Source organism: Neopelma chrysocephalum, unplaced genomic scaffold, assembly GCF_003984885.1.
Source record: "Neopelma chrysocephalum unplaced genomic scaffold, ASM398488v2 Primary Assembly neopelma1_96778, whole genome shotgun sequence".
Taxonomy (NCBI): Eukaryota; Metazoa; Chordata; class Aves; order Passeriformes; family Pipridae; genus Neopelma; species Neopelma chrysocephalum.
In genome coordinates, this window is record NW_020925422.1 from 1598432 (window position 1) to 1618928 (window position 20497).

Consider the following 20497-nt stretch of genomic DNA (forward strand, 5'->3'; position numbering starts at 1 on the left):
CACACCCATCCAGGGATGAATTGGTCCCAGCCGTTCTAACCAGGACAGATATTTACTTTTACTTGATCACTTTGCATCACTTGTATTGTGTGTGATTTAACCCAAGGTACTGAGTCATTAGCTTCCTGCTTTCACTGACCAAAGTCAGAAGTGCTTTCCAGCAAGGTCCCAAGGCTGGCCTACTATGGCTCCTTTTCTTTGGAAGGATGTTTGGGTGTTGGCATTTTTAATAGTTATGCTATTTAACTCTGTTCAAGGTTGATCAAATAACCCGGTGCTGAAAGTGTCATTGCCTCATCTACATCCACATTGCTGATGTTGGGGGGACTAAGTTAATACCAACAGGATGACTGTGTAAAAGCTCTATACTCTTAAAACAGGGTACATTTTGCATTTAACAGACATATCTGATGCTGTACTATAACATAACCCATGACTAAAGAACCCATATTGAACACGTTGTTGCACAGTGACTATTGAGACCACAATGCCTATTTTGAAGTGAGGAATAGCGTGAGAAGGAGCAGCACTTTGTATTTGACTTCTTGACTGTTGGTAAGGGAAGATTTTCTTTATGGACCTGATTGCCCGCAGAGTCAAATCTGTGCTGTACCAGCCCCAGCTGCCTTGCCGAATGCAGCTGAAGCTCCTCCTGAGACAGAAGTAGCACCTCTTCTCCTTTATCCTGTCCAATGATGGAAAGTGACAAACTTCTGCCAGGAGCAGCAATAGTGATAGGCCACTTCATCTAGGAAATCAATCACTGAAAATATCTCCTTCCTCCCATGGAGCAAAGTATGCTCTTGCTCATTCCTTTGTGCAATCAATTGCAGCTTGGTTCTAGGAAACACTGAGTAAATCCACGACTGTGAATTCCCCCGCATCAGTGCCATCACTGCCTCTGGAGGCTCTGTACCGGCAGCAACCAATGCAGACACTTGGCAAATTTGCCCTCAAGAAATTCTTGTTCAAGAATACAAAATAGCATATAGTGGGCAAAGGCAATGTGATAAAAAAGAAGTACAAGGACATATTAAATGTTGTTTTTCAGTAGGACTCCAGATAAAAAAAAATGGGAATGTTTCGTGCATATTACACAAATAACTGGTGTTTAAAACACATATTACCTCATATCATTTGTCAGAATAGATCATAATTGGAGCTTTTTTTCTTGTGGGTTGGTTTGTTTGTTGGGTTTTTTTTCAAGGTGAAGGTGAATGAACTGAATCACTAGCAATTTTTTTTACACACTGCAGTATTATCACAAAACAAATTGCCCAATAGGAAATAATTTTTTAGAAAGTCTAACAGTGCCCAAGTAGACAAATAAATCCCTCCCTTAAGTCTACCGTTTTGCACATAGATTTCATTTTCTTTTTTCATAAGGATCATATAATACCACATGATACTTTCAAATAATGAGAAACAAACAGATAAAAGGATCTCTTAGCCTAAATATTAGACAATTTACAGTACATAGGTTCTTTTTTTTTCAGTTACTGCCTGAAAAAAGAAAAGGAAAATGAGGAATACATTCTGCATAGTACATGAATGCCTAGTAGATCATGTTTCACCTGATTAATAAACAGGATAATTGTAGATGAAATGTTATATGTGATGCAAAGAGGAGACATTGTAAAAATGCTTTCTCATTTTTCATACTGATAGCATAATTGGTATTTTTGTTAACATCTTTTATATTTAATTTCTTCCATTTTACAAACATAAACTAATTAAACTGTAAAACAAACCCTGAAGTGGCTAAAAATAAGGGAGTTTTACAGTGAATAGAATCTTGTCCCCAACACCCAAACATTTTTTTCAGGTGAACGGTGCTTGATACTAACATGCAACACAAAGAAACACCAAACATCTTTCTTGTCCTGATTTATATCTCATTCCTTTGACGGTCTTACTCACAGAGTCACAGAAAACAGAGCTAAGAAGAACTGCATAGCCCCTGCTCTGAGGCAAAATTAACCGTGCAAGTGCTGTTTTAACCCCTTTACCCTCATCCTAGCAACTGGTGCAGAAGCAACTAATAAAAATCTGTGCCAACATTGTGTTTGGATATTGTGTTGGGATGCTTGTTAATACCAGCCCCATCCAGTCAAGTATTTTATAGAAGTTGCACAGGACATGTGCAGAGTGGCTACCAAGTAAAATTCTCAAAGGATTTTGAAACATTGACCTGCATACAGCCTGCACTTCATGGTACACCCCACAGGAACCCTCTAATCCTGGAGCAGCACCCATGACCTCATCCATAGCCATGCAAGATCTCTGTGCAGAATGACAGAAACAAAACTCCTGCATCACGTAAGTTTGAGCCAGCAGTGCTAGAAAAGAAGAGCAAAGGTGGTTTCCATATCTTTTTGCCTACCCAGATCCTGGTATCACAGCTATATGCAGAATACTGATTCCTCATTTCAACAGGAGAGCCTTCAAACACTTAGTGCTGGAGAAGTGGGAACATCTTTCCTTTTCACTTCCTTTGCTCCTGCAAGCAGTGGAGACATGAGCTGTCCCATTATCCATAACAAGTGCTCCCATTTTTCAGAGTTATCTTTTGTTTGTAAGACCTGATCAGGAGGGCAGTACAAATTGTCAACAACAGTAAAACATATGCAGTCATCAATGATCAAACTGATAACTAACAATTTCTTTCTTGAAAATTCAGAGAAATTGGTTTATTATGTTTTCCATGGAGGTCATGTTAGGACTTCTGAAAATAGCTGTTTCTGTGAAACCACCTTGCCAGTGTACAACAGCTCTGACTTCGAAAAAAGACAGGGAATGACACTTTGCGTCAACTCGCTCATTCTGCCAATCTACCAAGAGCAATGGGGATATCTGACTGAGAAATATGACAGTGCCAAAGTCCAGACGGAACAAACATTTCAGGGATTTCACTTCTCATTAGGATCAAGGCGTCTACCAAAAGCTTGCACTTATCTGCTTAAACTCTTCTGAGATGAGAGGTCTCTAGGGTTTCACAAGCACAAATTACAAAACCCACTAAGACTTGAAGTGCATGCAAGAAATATAGGAGTCTGCATGACCACAGACAGATGTCACGTTGTCTGTTAGAGCTGGCAGTTTGAGTGAGGTGCTGAAATCAGAAAACCTCTGCTGGAAGCAGACCCTGAAGGTCTGTTGAAGACTGGTACAAGTCCCTTTAGAAAAGCTATGGGACAGTCTGCTAGAGATAGAAGTTTCCTTGCAGAACAGTAACTGGGTAACTGGCTTTGTACCAGCCAAAGGACACTCCTGATCTATGCAATCCATTAGAATCCAACTTTTTCCATTGTTAATAGCTTGACAGAGGTTACATATCAATCAAAACCTATCTCCTCCAAAATAAGAATGCAAAACCACTTCAGTGTTAGTGAACCCTATCAGGTTAAGAAATGGTTGGTTAAGTGGTGACTTAATTCTTAGTGAAGGAAAAATAACGAGATACTATCGTATACTCTCGATTCAGATAAAGCCTTTTTTAGAGCAGAAAAAAATATGCAAAATCCATTCAAAGATATCAGGAATGGGTGCACAAACAAGTAACAAAAAATGATACATTATATCTGCCATCAGTGGATTTCCTTTAATTTATTCCATTGTCTAACCACCACTATCATCTCTTTAACCAGACTGTAGTCTCACATTTCATTAGTGCTTCATGATGAACTAAGAATGAAACAGGACCTTTGTAATAAACTCTCTAAACAATTGGAAATTGAGCTATACACATTATTTGAATTATTTAAAAATATTTTTCTTATTTTCTACTGTGGCAGCTGACATAGCTTTTTTTCCCCCATATACTCTGAATTTTATACAATCTGAATCAGAAAATGTCATAGTCTAATTCTGTGTTTCCTACATAGGACTTGTTTGAATTAATACAGCATCAGAAAGCATACCGATACAGTATTAAGTAATTAAGGGTTGTTTCTTTCTTTAAAAATTATGTAAATTAAGCAAATTTAACTTTCTTCAAAAGTTGCACAAATAATCCTGTGAATAACAATCAGTGAATGAAGAAACAGCAACTGGAGAAAAACAGAATGTGCTTCCTAAAATATTTTTTACCTTACTGCATTTTTTTCTAAGGCTTACCAACTTATCTCCTTTTTCTTAAAAAAAAAAAAAGTCCATCTAAGTTACATTTTCCAGATGTGGCAGACACTGGTATCGAGATTTATACAAGAGCTGGTAGCTGAAAAGCCAACTTGTTGCAGAAAAGCCACACAGTCTTCCTCCATTTCAAAAAAACTATCAACTTCATTTTGTGGTTTCATATTACAACTACTCCTATAGAGGCTTGCACGTATGGATCTTGAAAGTAACTGCATATTTTATTACATTACCTGATCGAACAAGAGGCCTATGAACACACGAATTTTAGTAGACTCATTGATAGGGTGGTAGACAAGAATACTTGAATTTAACTCCAGTTTTCCTTTTGACTAACTGTTTGCCGCTTTAATTATTAAAAATGAAATAATTTTAAAACGAGCAATTTGTCTGTCTCTTCTTCAAACTCCTACTTTGAGAAGCTTGCCTGCCACTAGAAGTACTTAAATTCTGATCTTAAATTTCACTTCTCTTAGCAAGTTTTGTGCCCAGAAGTTGAGAATGCAATTCACGTTGGGAAGATCCAAAATTTAAAAAAAAAAAGAAAGATAAGCAAGCATCATTTTGAGGGCGAAAATATGTTTTAGACCTTTGACTGCTTGATTAGCTCACACAGCTCCAGCACCGGTTTTGCAGTTCAAAAGAACAGGAAAGCATCCTAATAGCAATCCCTACGGAAATCATGGATTGTTTGATGACAGCCAAACAACTTCACGTGAATAGCACCTACAAAGTACAGATGTTTAAAGCAGTCACCCATCCTACTCCCCCTTATTACTGAAAGTGCATGTGATCGGCGTCTCTAAACTCATGCCCAAATACACAGCCAAAATCCCGGATTCTTGATAAAGACGTCCTCCCCACAGATATAGGTTGAGGAAGTGAGGAGTTGTCGGTGTTACACAGACGTGTGGGGCCGGGATGAAGTTTCTGAGACGGACTGCGGCTCCCAGGAATTGGGCATAGGAACTGTCTGCCCCCCTCGCTGCCAAAGGCACTGAAAGCGAGACCAGAAATTGTCCAGCCGGTGCTACGGGGGAAGTCAGCTGCCGACGGAGAGACAGGGCAGCACGGCCAAGGCTCTCCGGAGAGGAGAGCGACCAACCCGGAGCACAGACTGGAGTTTCTGGCACGCTTTTTGCATCCCGCGATGCGCTCCCGGGGAGGGGCGAGAAGCGGCCGCCTCTCCTGCGCCCGGGCAGCGAGCAGCTCGCCCCGGTGCCGCCCAGCTCCTGCAGCCGCGTCCCGCAGCCTCCACACCGCGGGCGGCCTCGACGCGGGGCCCTGGGAGTTCCGCTGCCGCGGTGAAGGGGTGCGGAGTCCGCGGGGCGGCCGCCGCCGCCTACCTGCTCCGTCCCTGGTCGGTGTAGCGGGTGAGGAACAGCCCGACCAAGTCCTCCTCCAGGAGGCCCTGGAAGCCCAGCTGCAGGACGTAGCGGCTGCCGGCCCGCAGCCGCCCGCGCAGCTCCAGCACCACCACCTCGTCCTCCTCCTCCTGCCGCAGCCCCGCCACCTCCACGACGGCGCCCAGCCCGGGCAGGGGCCCGCGCACGGCGGCCCCGCGGCTCCGGAGCCCGGCGCTGTGCAGCACCGCCGCGTCCGTGTCCTGCCGGCACAGCACCGTGATGTTCACCTGCCCTCTGAAGGAGAATGGCCCGGCTTGGCCCGGCCGCACCCGCGGCCACAGCTCCAGCTCGTAGCCGAGCGGCAGGAGGTGGCGGGGTAGGCGGCGGACGGGGCCGGCGGTGGGAGCCGGTGGCGGGGCGGCGGTGCCGGGGGCGGCGGGCGAGGGCGGCGGCGGCGCCTCCTCCTGCCGGCAGCGCCCGTAGAGAGCGGCGAGCGCCAACAGCGCGGCCAGGAGCGCCAGCAGCAGCGCGGCCCCCAGGGCGGCCGCCCTGCGCCCCACGTACAGCCCGGCACCGCGGGCCCCCATCCCCGCTCTGCGCACCGACGGCCGCTGCCGCCGCTACTTACGGGGCGGGGGAGTGAGCGCGCCCGAGGGCGGGACGCGCCTGGCCAGGGGAGATGAGTTCCCACGCGGTGCCGGGAAAGTATCTCCGACACTTTGTAATCTGGATTATAAACAGGTTCCCTCTCCGCTTTTTTTTTTGTAATTCACTTCCAACCAACAAACACAACCCCCCACATTGTTCTGAACCCAAGTCAATATCCTTGGGCTTACAGTCCGCACAACAGCCACCCTCAACTGCAAACAGCTTTGTTTGCAGAATTGAAGCATTGGATTAGGTATTGCAGTCTGTTTTGTCATTGGAGTTAAAGCAAATTCACCTCAATAACCTAACACTAAAGGTTATTTCTCTTGCTAATTTATTTGTTAATTGAAAGAGATAACTTTTCCTGTTGTCCTGTACAGAATACGGTAATGCTTTCCTCATGCTGGGTACACCAGAGCTGGCTGCTACAGGTCTGAGCCACTGAACTATGAACATTTCTTGTTCCAGCAGAAGACTGGTTTTTTTCCTGTCACTTGAGGGATGGAGGAGATCCTCTCTGAGAGCCTGTCCCACTAGTCACCCCTCTCCCACTCTTCTTGCCTCATGTGCTGCCTGAGCCAATGTCTTTGCTGTTGTTGTCCATTAGATTCCCAACTGGCTGTCCTCTAGTGCTGGCCCATCTTCTTTTTTTTGTCTTTTTTTCCCTACACACTTTGACTTGTATGTTTCTGTTTCTGTGCTTCTTTTCTCGTTTTGTTCTAATTTACCCCAGTTCTCCCTGCCCACACCCTGGGACCTTTTTCTGTTTCTCTGGTTCAGCCCCCTGTACTTTTTCCAATTACCCACCATCCTTGCACATGCCTCACATCACTTTACTCTTCATCTTGAACATCAGCAGCCCCTCCCTTTTCTCCTAGCATGTTTTGCAACATCCATTATCCATTATAAGCACATCAGACATGAAAACCACTAACCAGAATATGAGCAGGAGATGACAATTAAGGAGGCCACAGTTTTATAAGAAATATTTTGTAGAGTGGGTAATTCTATCAGTTGGCTTTGAAGCTGTGGCAGGCGGTCAATAGGACTGATAAACTAAATCTTGCTACTGAGGACATTTGGGAAAGAAATGTATCACATTTTCACCAGTTTGCTTAGCAAGAAAAAACCGTACTGTAATAATGCACTCTTAATCGGAATGAAGTTTTGAAAGAAAATTTTGAGAATTTAATAAGAAAAGGATGAGTGTAGGCATTTGCACAGCACAAAACTTTGTTCTAGACATCATTTTACTTTTTCTCTTGTGAAATTACGTTTTCTGATTGTTACTGCACTTAAAACAACTTGAATATCAGCTTTTTCCAAATATGCCAACATTTTCAGGCTTGTGCCCAATCAGGCTGTATGGAAGTAGTTAGTAGATTGACATTGCTTAAAAAGATGAATGGTGGCATTTTTAAAGTTGTTGGCCCTATTTATTATGTGTTTTACAAGCTTTCAGATACCCATCATTTTTCTGGGAGCTTCACTGAAATTAACCAGGAATGCAGTATTTGTCTCCTGAGTGCGTTTCATACTGAGATTTATCAGCTCTCTAGGAGGAATATCAAGTAAAAGTTTGAAGAATTCACGTATGGAGATACTGTAAACTTTTTCTCACACATGGAGTTGGACCAACAGAGTTGGATTAAGGATCTCCTCTCATTTCATCTGCTTTTGTTGCAAGTAAGGCTCTTGGATGGTATGCAAACCTAAGATTGCGACAGCCAAGTACAGGAAATGCTTCACAAAGCTTACTTCAGCCCTAGAGGGGCGCTGAAAGGGAAATAACCTTGGTGCGTCCAGCTTGCTCTCCTGTTACCACAAGAAGGATAGCAGAAGAGAAAGCAATGGCTGTTCCTGCTGGAAGTAATTTCCTCATCCGCACTAGGCAGGTGCCAGCCAGCCCAGCTGTCCAAAGTAGTGGGCAGTGCTCAGTCTTTGTCAGGACTTTTGAAGCCAGGGGCACCTTGTGCACTCCAACCACTGATGGGCGTTCAGTCCAGGACACCAGAAGAGAGAGGTCCAGGGCACTACAGCTATTCCAAAATTAACTCCCTGGAAAAGCACATGCTTTGAGGACTGGGCACTCTGTATCAACTGCTTTGCTCGACAGATCCACTTCTTTAGGGTCACTATACCTGTAAATCCCAACTTAATCTTTCTTGGCCCACTGTCCTAGGAAACTGCTGGCTTTTTCTGTGCTGGGAGTTAGCTCTGCAACAGAGCATTATTATTGCATATCTACAGCAAGCACCACTGGATCATCATCTTAAAAAAAATAATTATACTTCACATACTGAAATATTGTTTTGTCTGTCCTCTTAGTTTATAAACTGTTTGCCATATTTTATGATGTGTAAGATTTTTGAAAATTACTGAGAAATGAGGACAGTTGTTTCCTCACGTTTTTTTCCTATTAAAATCTTCATTAAACTAGTCAGACTACTCCTGAAGACTACTGGTGAGAATTCACATGCTGGCAAAGACCTAAACACTCAAGACTTCAACAGATTTAAAGCTTACAGGTTGTCTTTATCCCTAGATTCTGGGTATCATATTTTGCAAGACATACTTCTTGAAGAAGTTCACAAAACACTCCCCAATTCCTTACTGGTCCAACAAACCTGTGCTTCACTGAAGAATGTGGCTACATGTCAACTTGTGATCAAATTGGCCAGAGCTCCGTACATCCCTGCAGACCTTAGACAGCCTGTTTTCCAGGGCCTCTTTCTGGCAGCCCTTTGGCAGAAATGTACTACAGTTTGAGCCTGATTTATTAATAGAATAAAACAGGTCTCCAGTTTAACCCTCTAATATCTTGTTTTGGCACCTCAGAGCACAGTACCCATTTAGAATTCTTGTCTTGGTGCAGCTTGCAATCCCAGTGCAGTTCTCCATTTCTACTTCCCAGGTTTGCTCTGACAAACCCTAAATCTGATCTCCTTTCCAAATGCTCTGATCCAATCAGACAATTAAAAAAAAAAAAAGAAAAAAAAAGGAAAAGAAAAAAACCCAAACTCTTCTGAAGCCTGCATGATTAGCTGGCAAAGAGTTTCAGTATTTTTGGCAAATCTCTGTACTTGTGATGTGTAACTTGTCTCAAGAAAACATGTATCACGGTCGTGGAAGTGTCTCAAAATATATGAATTACAAAATATAATTAATAAATCTTTTGTGTGAATGGACCCATGGAGGGAATGCACCCTGTGCTCTTGTACAAATCAGTTTTCTACAAAGAATGTGACATAGAATAGGATATGGAAATAGGATGTCCCTACTCACAACAGGATAGGAATACATTTTTCACTGAAAATGAATGTGTGTAAAATAATAATGCTGCTGGCTACTAGACCCTGTCTTTAGTGCAGAAAAGATCATAACAGAATAAAGGATGTGGATGAGCCTCTGAATGGCTCCTCCTATTAATGAAAAAAACAACCAACCGACCAAAAAAACCCCAAACCAAACAAATAAAAAACCCCAACACAACACTTCTGTTCATTTGTTCTGCGTTTGAAAAGCTACAGTTACAAAATCCAGATGTTCTTGCAGGACTAATGACATAGTAGATGCCTCTGAGGATAGCTCAGTGACAATAATATAGTGGGGGAAATATTTCTGATCTTTCTTTTTCTAGAGTTGCGTGGGACTGCAGGCTGATCTATGCCACTAGCTCCTAAGTGTGCTGCGATGGTTTTTGAGGTGATATGGGAAAAGTCTTAGGAGAGCACAGTCAGGATGCACTTCTGAGGAAGATAGCAATACTGATACGGGGAACAGTGAAAGGACAACTCCCAGCTGATGGCAAGGTGTGAAGAAACGGCAGAAACCCACAGGGCCTAGAAGGCAACAGGCTCTACCATTAGTTTATTCAGGGGATAATTTCTGACTGATTGAAGTCAAGTTGCAGGAATGCTGGTTTAACATCAAAGTCAAGATGGGGAACTTGTGGCATTATGGTCAATCTAAGCCATGAAATTACCAAATTACAGAGGGACACGTCACCAAATTCTTCATGTCTGCTACAGGGGTGATAGAAGCAGAGTCTCCATGTCAAAAAAATACCACAACTAAGACATGACTGAAAACTAAGGCAAGTTCAACTTGAGAAAGTTTGGGTGCACACAAATTATGTTACTAGTTTGTTTCGAAAACAGATTGACATCAATAAAGTAGAGAAATGGACTGCTAGCCACATTCTTCACTGAAATTATCAAATCTAGCTTCGAGGTAAGAAAAGAGGGAAGCATAGCAGCCAGATAAACAAAAACAAATACCAAGGAAAAAGCAAGGACATCCTGGCAAAGCATTTAAAGCTTCAGGCTATGAGAAGCTCTATGCTGACATTGGGGAAGAGCTTGGTTTTGTAGTGTCAGCCACTCAAAAGAAGGGGGGCCTGCGATTCTTCCCTTCCCACTGCCTGGCAAGCATTTAAGATGAACTGCTGTGATGACTGGACCTCACACAGTGAGCCATTCAGACAGGTTCTAGAAAATTTTGTTCTTCAGCTTAGCATAAAGAGAAACTGTTCCACAACAAACTGAGCAAGCCACCTGTCTTTCCCACATCTGTCTACATCACACACCAGTATTACTTGTTAAATTGCCAGCTAGTGACTTCTGGGAAATCACATAATCCACTCAGCTACTTGGACAGAAAAATGCTTGATGTATTTTTGATGAACTTTAGTCCTTAAGACTCTTGTCCCATAGTTGTCCCAAACTGGTTTCATTCATATATTGAAGGAATTCTTTGGCTCACTATACTTCCTTTACCGCTCTGGTATCATATTGACTCAGAGTCATCTTTAAATACCAGCACATCACTAGATCTCACTTTTTTCCATGGATTCATTGCTAGCATCATGCACCACCCTTATCCTTACATCAGTCACACCTGGTTCTGGAGGGACAACTGCACAGATCATGTATTTTCTTACAGTTTGAGAAGATCACATTCTCTCACAACAGCATCACTCTAATACCTAGATCTCGCAAAGTGCAAGGCAAAATCAAGAAAATGGATGGAGGCCTTTCCGGGGGGGCTCCAGTGCTATGACAAAAGAAAGGGCTCTTGCATAAGAACAATAATGGACAACAATAAGATATACGCACACATTTTCAGTTCCTTTCCCTAACATTATGAATAGGTCTTAATTTTCTTCCCTAGGGTCACTTCTGGTAGGAATGAAGGAAGTATGATCACAACTGCAACTTTAACCAGAACTTTAAACCCACAAGATCCACGTTCTACCCCCTGCAGAAGAAATAAACCTCAAAGCCCAAGCAGATGTCCAGCATATCTAGAGCAGGATTATCATGGGCTCACTTACAAAAAGGAAATTTTAAATAACTTTTGTTCTAGGAACCTCATGGGAAGCTATTGGAAGTTTTTCAAGCAAGCTCAAATTTTATTACCAAACCCACACCCATTTTATGCATGTTCCAAATAGTGTCCAGGATGAACAGTCTATGCTTTATAGTGTTTCCTCTTCTGAAGTAACAAACCCTCCTGGTTTTGATTACTCCTTTCAAGCACCTCCTCAATCCATCAACTCATTTAATATTCCCTCAGTCCCTCATTGCATGACTTCTTCCCTTAACATGTGCACAAAATAGTGTATGAGCCAACAAAATATGAACTCTGAAGTGTTTCTTTCTGTAATAGAACAAAGTGTTCCCTTTTCCTTTCAGTTGACTACTGTTCCATACTCTCCTTCAGCTGATGGCACCTCAGAAGTTGTAAACAGACACTTCTCAGCAAAGGTTCTCAATAAAGATGAAGCCCAGCATAGACAGTACATGCAACATCTTGAGTTTATAGCTACCTTGAGCCTTGGTAGGGTATTTTTCCATGAATCAAGACATTTCAAAATACAGAGAAATGAGTAACAAGGAAAGTGAAAGTACAAAAACACAGAATAATTTCAGCATGAACGATGGAAGTCAAGAGAATAATTCCAGGGCTGTCATAAAATGACACCAGCACTGGACTTCTACTGCGGTAAACTTTGGAAACCACTGTGTAGAGTAATAGTACACACATTTTGCTGGTTCCTCTTTTGCTTTCTTTGCATCTTGATTAGACAGAGATAACATATTTAAAAAGACACATGACATGTAATTGGGACACCCCTATTTTGCATGGATTACATTAAAGCATATTAAGCAAACATTTCCCCTAGCTATGGCAAAAGTGAAAGGCTGAGACATCTCACCTATATTGAACAAAGAGATCTTTTTTGTCTTATATTCATTTAGTATATCCCATTTACTCCATCAGATTAACTTCTGCTCTTTACTGATAGGCAAGAACAGTATGGACTTTGTAAAGGATGAAGAAGCACTGGTCAAAAATAATCACTTTGAGTTCTATTAATCCCTTTTGTCCACCACTTTGCTCACTTTAGCATGTTGCTAACATGGAGTTAGGCCCTGAGAACTTGTTTAGGCAGACAGCTCATTATGAACACTTCATAGGCACCATTTGCTCCGTGTTTGTGTGAGGAGATCTTCGGGATTCACAAAACTCATAGGTGGAGCCGACAAATCATGATAACATCATCCAGAAGACATGCTCTGAAAAACTCTGTTTTCCTTTTCTGGTTTCCTTCACTGGTGTGATACAGGGTGGTTTAGCCATTATAAATGTTTCTTGAACTCCCAGGATGGTTGACTTTGCAAAACATTAATAACTCCAAATGCAACCTTTAACCCTTTTAACAGATCTGGTTCTGTTCTCCTTCATTCTTACTCCTCTTTTCATTTTTTTTTTGTTTAGTCTGTGAGTAGTTTCTTAAAGTTGGATACAAACAACAATACAGTAGAACCTAAACCTTTACAACAATCTGTCCAATCTAATTTCAAAATAAACAGAAACCTCACATGTTGAACCCTATCATCCTGTCTTCATTTAGATTTGGGAAGCACAAAGAGCAAAAGGCAGATCTCTTATCAATGAGTCCTTTATGAAGGTCTCTGGATCATAATTCCTGTTCAATGCTGTCAGAAGATACAGAGTGGGTGCAGGCTAGTCAGGAAATGAGTATGGACAGCAATGCAATTAATTTGGTGTTATATGGGTGTACAGTATTTAACTACTCCTTCTCTGGGCCAGAAAGGTGCTGTCAAGTGTAAAAAGCAACTCAGAGCACAGTGGACAACACACCTTCCAAAGAAAGAGCTGTCTCATCTTACCCCTTCCATTTCCTCTTCAGTACCTGCCTCTCCTGATATGTCTTCTCTCCCTTTAGTAAAGCAAACTTAGTGATTGAGTTCCCCTTAAATTCTGTAATGAACACCACATTACAGTGGTTTACTCCATTCTCAGTTTCTTTGCTTCCTTATGATTGTATTTGGTACATTATGGGATTAATTCTATTGCTACAGAATCTTCTACAATAATAAGTAGTTTTTCAAAGGAATATTAGGGGAAATATCCCAAATAAATTTGTTAAACCAAATGCAGCTATTCAGGACTCCATCTCAAAACCAGAATATATTCACTGCATATATTCACTTTTTGGAGGGGTTATGTCTCAAACTGGGAATATTTTCAAAGTTTGTTAACACAACAGTATTTTTTAAAAAAATCAAGTGAGCCAAATCCCTGGCATTATGCCACTTCTGTTATACTGCTTAATCATTCTTTTCCTTCTCTTACATAATAGATACTTCAGTTGCATAAATTTATTGTATTGTATCACAAAATGGCAGTCTGGGATTGCTTCAAATATCTTAATGATTCCTTGTTGCAGGTCATATGTAGCAGAAATAATAAAGTTTGGAGTGTATCCCAGGAATTATCTCAGCACTCTTCCCAAACTCATTGTGTCAACCCTAAACAAAGTGATGAGATCATAATAGGCAAGAGCTAAAGACTTCACCATGGGGAACAGTGACTTCATTTAGTATCATGACTGTCCTTCTGAAACTAGCAGACAAGCTAACTTTTGCCAAACAATTGTGTTTATTGTTATTGCCATCTCTCTTGCTGTGCTGTATCCCTTACTACCATTAGAAAGGGTTGATTCAAGCAGGTTGCCCAATACCCCAGCACTTACAGCTCAATTAATCCATTGCTACCACTGCACAGGAAAGATAGGGCCAAGCTGTAAGTTCTCCTAGAGGAGACATCTTCCACTTCCACAGCCATCAGTTTTCCTTGCCTGAACTCTCATTAGAGTGTCATTGATATACCCAGTACCAAAAAGCAGCTCAAAATTTTTATCATCAAAGTATCTACCTAGCAGTTGTGAAATAATGATACTAACCAGCAGTCCGAAGGAAACAACAAGTCACAGAAACCAAAGTGAGCCTATTGCCTCATGAACCATTAAACCTGCCAGATGCAAATGCCTCACATGTAGAAATCTGAGGGTACCCAGCATGGCTGGTGTAGTGGTTTGTCACACCAACACTGCCACTGCCACGACTGTTGTGCCACACAAAGAAGCATTCCTGAAATCAGCAGAAGGCGAAAGAGACACTGTGGTGGGAACTGACTAACAAATTCGGATTTCAAAAGAAGTATGGGATGAAGGCATGGCAAAGTATGAATGTTATAGGGCAAAGGAAGGCATCCACGTCTCTAATTGAGGAATGTCATAGATATTGCCAACTGAGACAGCACAAATTTCTGATAATCCCTTTTCAAAAGTTTGGCATCACGCTGCTGTAACTATATATACATTGTTACTTTTCTCCTGGCTGATACTGAAATAGATCTTATGATAGCTTTAAAAAAAGTCACATCTTTTGCACAAACTTTATTCTTAGAAAAAAAAATTGAATGTGAACATACACAGCTGGTTACAGGCAGCTAGAGATTCTCTTATTCTGTATTGTAAATACTGCCAGCAAAGTGATTTTGTTTGCAATTGAGAAGAAAGGTGCAGACAAGCAGCACAACATTTCTGGAATTTTTAAGTTGAAAACAAGAATTCAAGGAATGGTCCAAATAATCAGAGAACTGGAACAACAGAGTTCCAAAAGGAGGGGTGGAAATAAAAGAGGAAATTCTGAACATCTGCTTGCTTATTTACATTATATGTTTTAATGTTTGTAGAAAGATTGATGCCTCAAAACCAAAAGAGAAACCAGCAAAGGTCTAATGTTACATCTTTTACATGAAAGGTTTCATGTAAATACACTCATCTCTAGGTAAACTAGAAAGTCTTTGTGGTTGCTTCCAAAAGTATCTAATCTCTTTTGTGTAAAACTGATTACAACAAAATGACTGCAGTAACAGAAAATGCACAAATAGAGCTAAGTAAGCACCCAACCCTACAGAAAAGACCGGCCCCTCCAACAGTCTCAGGAATCAGATCTCAACCATGCAATTCACTGGAACCATCTGATGAAAAGAAGAAAAGCTGTGCAAGAGGACAGATTGCTGCAGTACAGCATAATTGGTAAGTACCAAACAACCCAGCAACAGAGATTGTAAATAGCAAAATAATACCAGGGGCTTACATCCAGCATGCTGGAGTCATAGCTTCTTCTTCTTGCCTTTTTTTTTTAATTCTGTTGTTTCTTTACTTACTCTCAAGAGCCTCACAAAACTGAGATGGCATACTCAAGGCTGAATCTTCAGCTTTACTCTCGCCCACTGTAGATAAAAGTTCATGGGTACAACTGTTAGTTAGCGCACTTACTAAGGCAAATATTTCTACATAGCAGTGGTAGAATATGTGTATATCTTCAGTGACAAAGAGGAAATATAAATTTTGGAGAAAAATATGAAAGCAAGACTTTGAGTTAATATGAAGCAAAACATCGCAAAATATCAGACTGTAGAATTTCAAAATTATTTTAATTTTTAAGTGTGTTTTTAATGTTCACATTTTAATTTTATGTACTCATATTATCTGATATAATATCAATTATGAAACAGTGAACAACAGTTAAATACCTGAACATAATTTCCTAACTCCTGAAATTAATTTACTGAGTAAAATTTAATATATTTATTATCAAAATATCTACAGTAATTCTAATAAAATAATTTTGAACAGTTATATAAAAAAATGATTACTTAACATATATATACTATAAAGATAAGGGAAAATATCTAAAAAGCTCTAAATTCAAAGTGAAGCATTTAGAGTTCAGCAAAGACCCTTCAACTAAAGTGAAAAGAAAAATATGTAGAAATGCTGGAAATTTTTCACAAATTGAATTTCTTGCTGCAGCTTATTCCGTGCTTTCTGGGGATATGAGACACACAAGCAAGAATGTCACTGTGTGACTTCTGGGTACATTAGCAAATCTTCAGCTCCGTTGAAGGTGCAATTTCATCTTACGTGTCTCTAGTGGCAGAACTGGTTTTAAAATTTCATGTCCTCCTTCAGTCTTGACTATTTATCCTGCCTCCATACAGCTGAGCACCCCCTCCTGTGTTGAGCCAAAATTCTGGTCTGTGAGAGCAAAAAGAAAGAACATGAACCCCCCTCTGTCCCCTTAAAGAGGAAATACAGAGAGTGGAAGAAGGGAAGCAGCAATGAAGTGTTAATTGCCTCCCACTATATTTAATGAATTATCTACTTCTCTAAAGTCCATGTAAATATTGTCAATGCCTGTGCAGTATCATTTTCTGAGTAACAGTATAGCATGGTACTCTTCCCACTTAAAATCTAGACCTTCAAGGGCTGACAGGCCAGAGCAAATCCTAGGTTAGCATAACAAAACTGGATTCTTATCACAAATATTGGGATAAAGCCAAATTACTGCAAATGATACAATTTTGCCTTCTAAATTTTGTGTTTAGACTCTTTTAAATTAATGAATTAATGATATGCATGGAAGCTACACCCACTTCTAGGCAGCATCGGCTGAAGTAGGTACTTGTCTGTTATAAAAACACTAAAACAAAGAAAGTATCCTCAGAGGAGCCAATGGGAAAGGCACCAAATCACCTTTTTCTCAATCATATCAATATTACAATTTCTTCTAAGCCCAGAAAGTCAAGAAAAAAATACTATCCCCCACTTTTGAGGTTTTTGGCTGGAGGAATACCCCATAAATTATCATTGATTCTCAACTTATTGTACGGTCTTGCAGACCCTACAATAAGTACTTCATGTCAAAGAGTTTTACATAGTCCTAAGATTTCTAAGGCAAAATAATAAGCGTTAAGATCTCTCCTCAGACCCTTTCTCAACTGAAGAAACCTGGTGTAATGGATGGGTGTTAATTTTTCAACTGAAGTCACTGTAAGATAAAAAACTTTATCCCATTGCAGACATTACAGAGAATGGAAAATGTAAACCATCTGTATGTGAAAAAATGTAAAGGATTTATGGAATGGTTGGAAAGGCTTCTGCACAATCTATAGGCCATAGCAAGCTTTTGTTCTTGATTGAGAGACCAGATATACTGAAACAGTCTGTGCTTGAAAACACTTGGTCCCAGAACTATACTTTTTAGTGTTTTACCACTTTAGCATTTATCATCTTAAGCTGTTTAACAGAGAGAACTTTACCCCAGTCTTAGTTACATTTAAATAAACCAGCTGCATGCCCAAACTTCTCAGAAAGATTATACAGCATATACTGCCACAGGAGCATCCCAAATGGCCCATCATTTGGCTCTCTACATATTGAATTGTTGTTGCTTAAAACAGACATCAGCCCATTTCTAAATGTGAAGACTTAGACAACACCTGAAAACTGTTCCAGTAAAATGTCTGATGTAGTTCATCAGGTTCATTCAGCTGTCATACTAGGAAAGACAGGAGGTCCCTTTGGGTTTAGTGATCCCACAATTAATTTATCTTGGTTTGACAAGTGAGAATAAGAGCTTTTGCAAACAGGGTATCATGGGAATAGAGAGCTTTGGGGAGAAAGCTTAGTCCAAGATTTGCAATCTTTTATTGTTATTCAGTAACCAATAAAGCCAAACACATCAAAACATAGTTAAGCTACACAGTTATAGGGCATAGGCCAGCAATTATTTTCTATGTTCAGAGGTCATGGAAAAGCAGAGATACTGTTTGAGGATGTATCGGCATGCTCCAAATCCTATAAAAAACTGAGAAGCAGCACAAAGTTGTTGTCTTAAATTACCCTTTCACACTTTCTATACTGCACCTGTCGCTGCAACTCCTCTCAGGAGGCCCTTTTCATTTCTACTTAGTCTTGTGGCTTATCTGTCTTACACTTGCCCTTTTTAATGGATTGCTAAGAGACAGGAGAAGGGAGGCAGGAGACTCTTTAGCACAAACAGTCAGCACAGAATCTCAGACTTGTGAGCAATCTGAAAGTCCATCATGCACGAATGACAAAACCTAAGTGTAAACTTTGTAAAGGAGTAATGTCATGGTTTGGTAAAATCTATCTGTTTTGAAGAGCATTTTATGACACAGACAGAGGCAGCAGCTGCCTCTTTCCAGGCAGGTAAGGCAAGGTAATAATGAGTAGGAACAATAGCTAAAGGCTACTAAAACTACTGAAAAATAATGAGTAGAAGTAACAACTAGAGACTACTAAAACTACAAACTACTAAAATGGCACAGTGGACATGGATGGTCCATTCATTTTTCAAAGACAAATGAACTTTTTGTATTTGATACAAAAGGGAAGAGAGTAAAGCAGGGGGGGCTGAGGATTAGGAAAAACAAACACAATTTTTCACCTGCACAGAGTAACAGACTTTGTTGTAGTCTTATTCACAGAGTGCATCAAGTATTTTAGTTGAAATAGATAGATACTTAATTTTCTTCACAATAAATAGATAGATATTCAATTCTCCATAATTTTGAACTTCTTTGATGGCAAAGGGCTGTCTATATAAGTAACTTTGTCATCAAAAATGGTAAGCAACTGAATCAGAAACATATTTTATCTATATCAGCTGTATCAGCAATTATTATTTTGTGAGCTGAAAGAAAAGCATAATTTTTAATCTTTTGAGTTAGTTATTTTTATGTTTTCATTACATGGAACTTACTTCTACTGAATAGCTTATACTCTTGGATCCAGTTAAAATAGCCACTTTTCAAAGCATACAGTCTTGGTTTTTTAAATTTTAATATAATTGCCTTAGTCACATGAAGAGAGCTCTCCCAATGTGATCAACATGAAAAGACCTCCTGAGAGTAATCAAGTCACAGCACTTACAGTGATGTGGATTATATAAAGCATACAAGTAAAGTTTTAAGTCCTAGCAAGAAACAGTAGAAAGGACTTAAAAGGAACCATTGCCTTATATGAGAATCCATAGTGAAAGAAAAATTACAGATAATGGGAATAAATAAATTCATACAAGTATCAGGATTAGTATTCATGTAAGGGTTAAAACACACTTCTCTTTTTCCTCTGCAGATAAGATCTCGTGATAATAACATATTCAATGTGGTTATGGCATCACAACTCCCATAAACACAATCTATTAGAATTTTAAAAAAAATTACCTCAATGTTCATTTATTAAAATACCATTGGCACGGCTCAGTGAAGCAAACAAATAAAACTTCCCAAACACTAAATACATTTATCCAATTCTAAATAATACTCTTCTGGGAAGTCAGATAGATTTGGTTACTCTATTAAACAGTGCAAAAATTTTAAGAAAAGAGCCTGTAGAGCTCGAATTTTGTTCTTTATACATCATGTAATTAAGACTAAGGAACTAAGAGCAGACACTGAGTCCATTTACCAATTTATAGATGAACCCTCCAGTTCAATGACATGAGGTGGCAGTATTTTGGCTTTTATGCTAAACTTCATACCTATTGAATTGCCATTGAAAAGTCTACTAGATTAATATTTTTTTTAATTTATTTGAGTTTCTGTACTACAATCATTACATGCCATCTAGATGCTTCAAATAGCTAATGTTATATTTGTCAGTGCTAAATGGCAGATATTCCTATTAGTTTTATCAGCATATCTGTCCTTGGAAGAAAGCTTTTTCAGTCTCTCCTCACTTTTGGATAAGTTGATCCATTTCAGCCTGCACGACAAAACCAGACATCTCCAAGATATTTAAATATCCACGTTATGTATCTAAAGAGAGATAAAAAAAAATCCAGTATTCTTGCTGAGAGAACTGCTATACCCTACCCCCTTTGGCATGAGGTGGCAGGCCATCCATCCCATGTGCTTTGACTGGCCCCTTGGCATGTGGCACTGCCTGGCTCATTAGCTCATTCCAAACTGTAGCTCGTATTTCTCCCCTCACCTCAGACACAGGGGATGGAAAAAGAGGCGAGTGCTGAACTGGAGTGAGCACAGGAAGATCTCAAGTTACTGAGATGCATATCTCATGGGATAGTGGAAGGGAAACTGGCTTATTCCAGGGAGTGGTGTTGGATAGCAAAGTGCACAGATTTGAAGGAAATCAGGCCTCACTAGTCTGCTGCTCATGG

At 40.2% G+C, this 20497-nt stretch overlaps 1 protein-coding gene across 1 annotated transcript in view; it reads right to left on the reverse strand.

Moving 5' to 3' along the window:
* LVRN (laeverin) overlaps positions 1-6067 on the reverse strand; it is a 47253-nt gene extending 41186 nt beyond the window's left edge. Inside the window, exon 1 of the mRNA XM_027709403.1 lies at positions 5481-6067. Within this exon, the coding sequence (XP_027565204.1) occupies positions 5481-6067 (587 nt within the window). The remainder of the gene's footprint in view (positions 1-5480) is intronic.
* Between the last annotated feature and the right edge of the window lie 14430 nt (positions 6068-20497).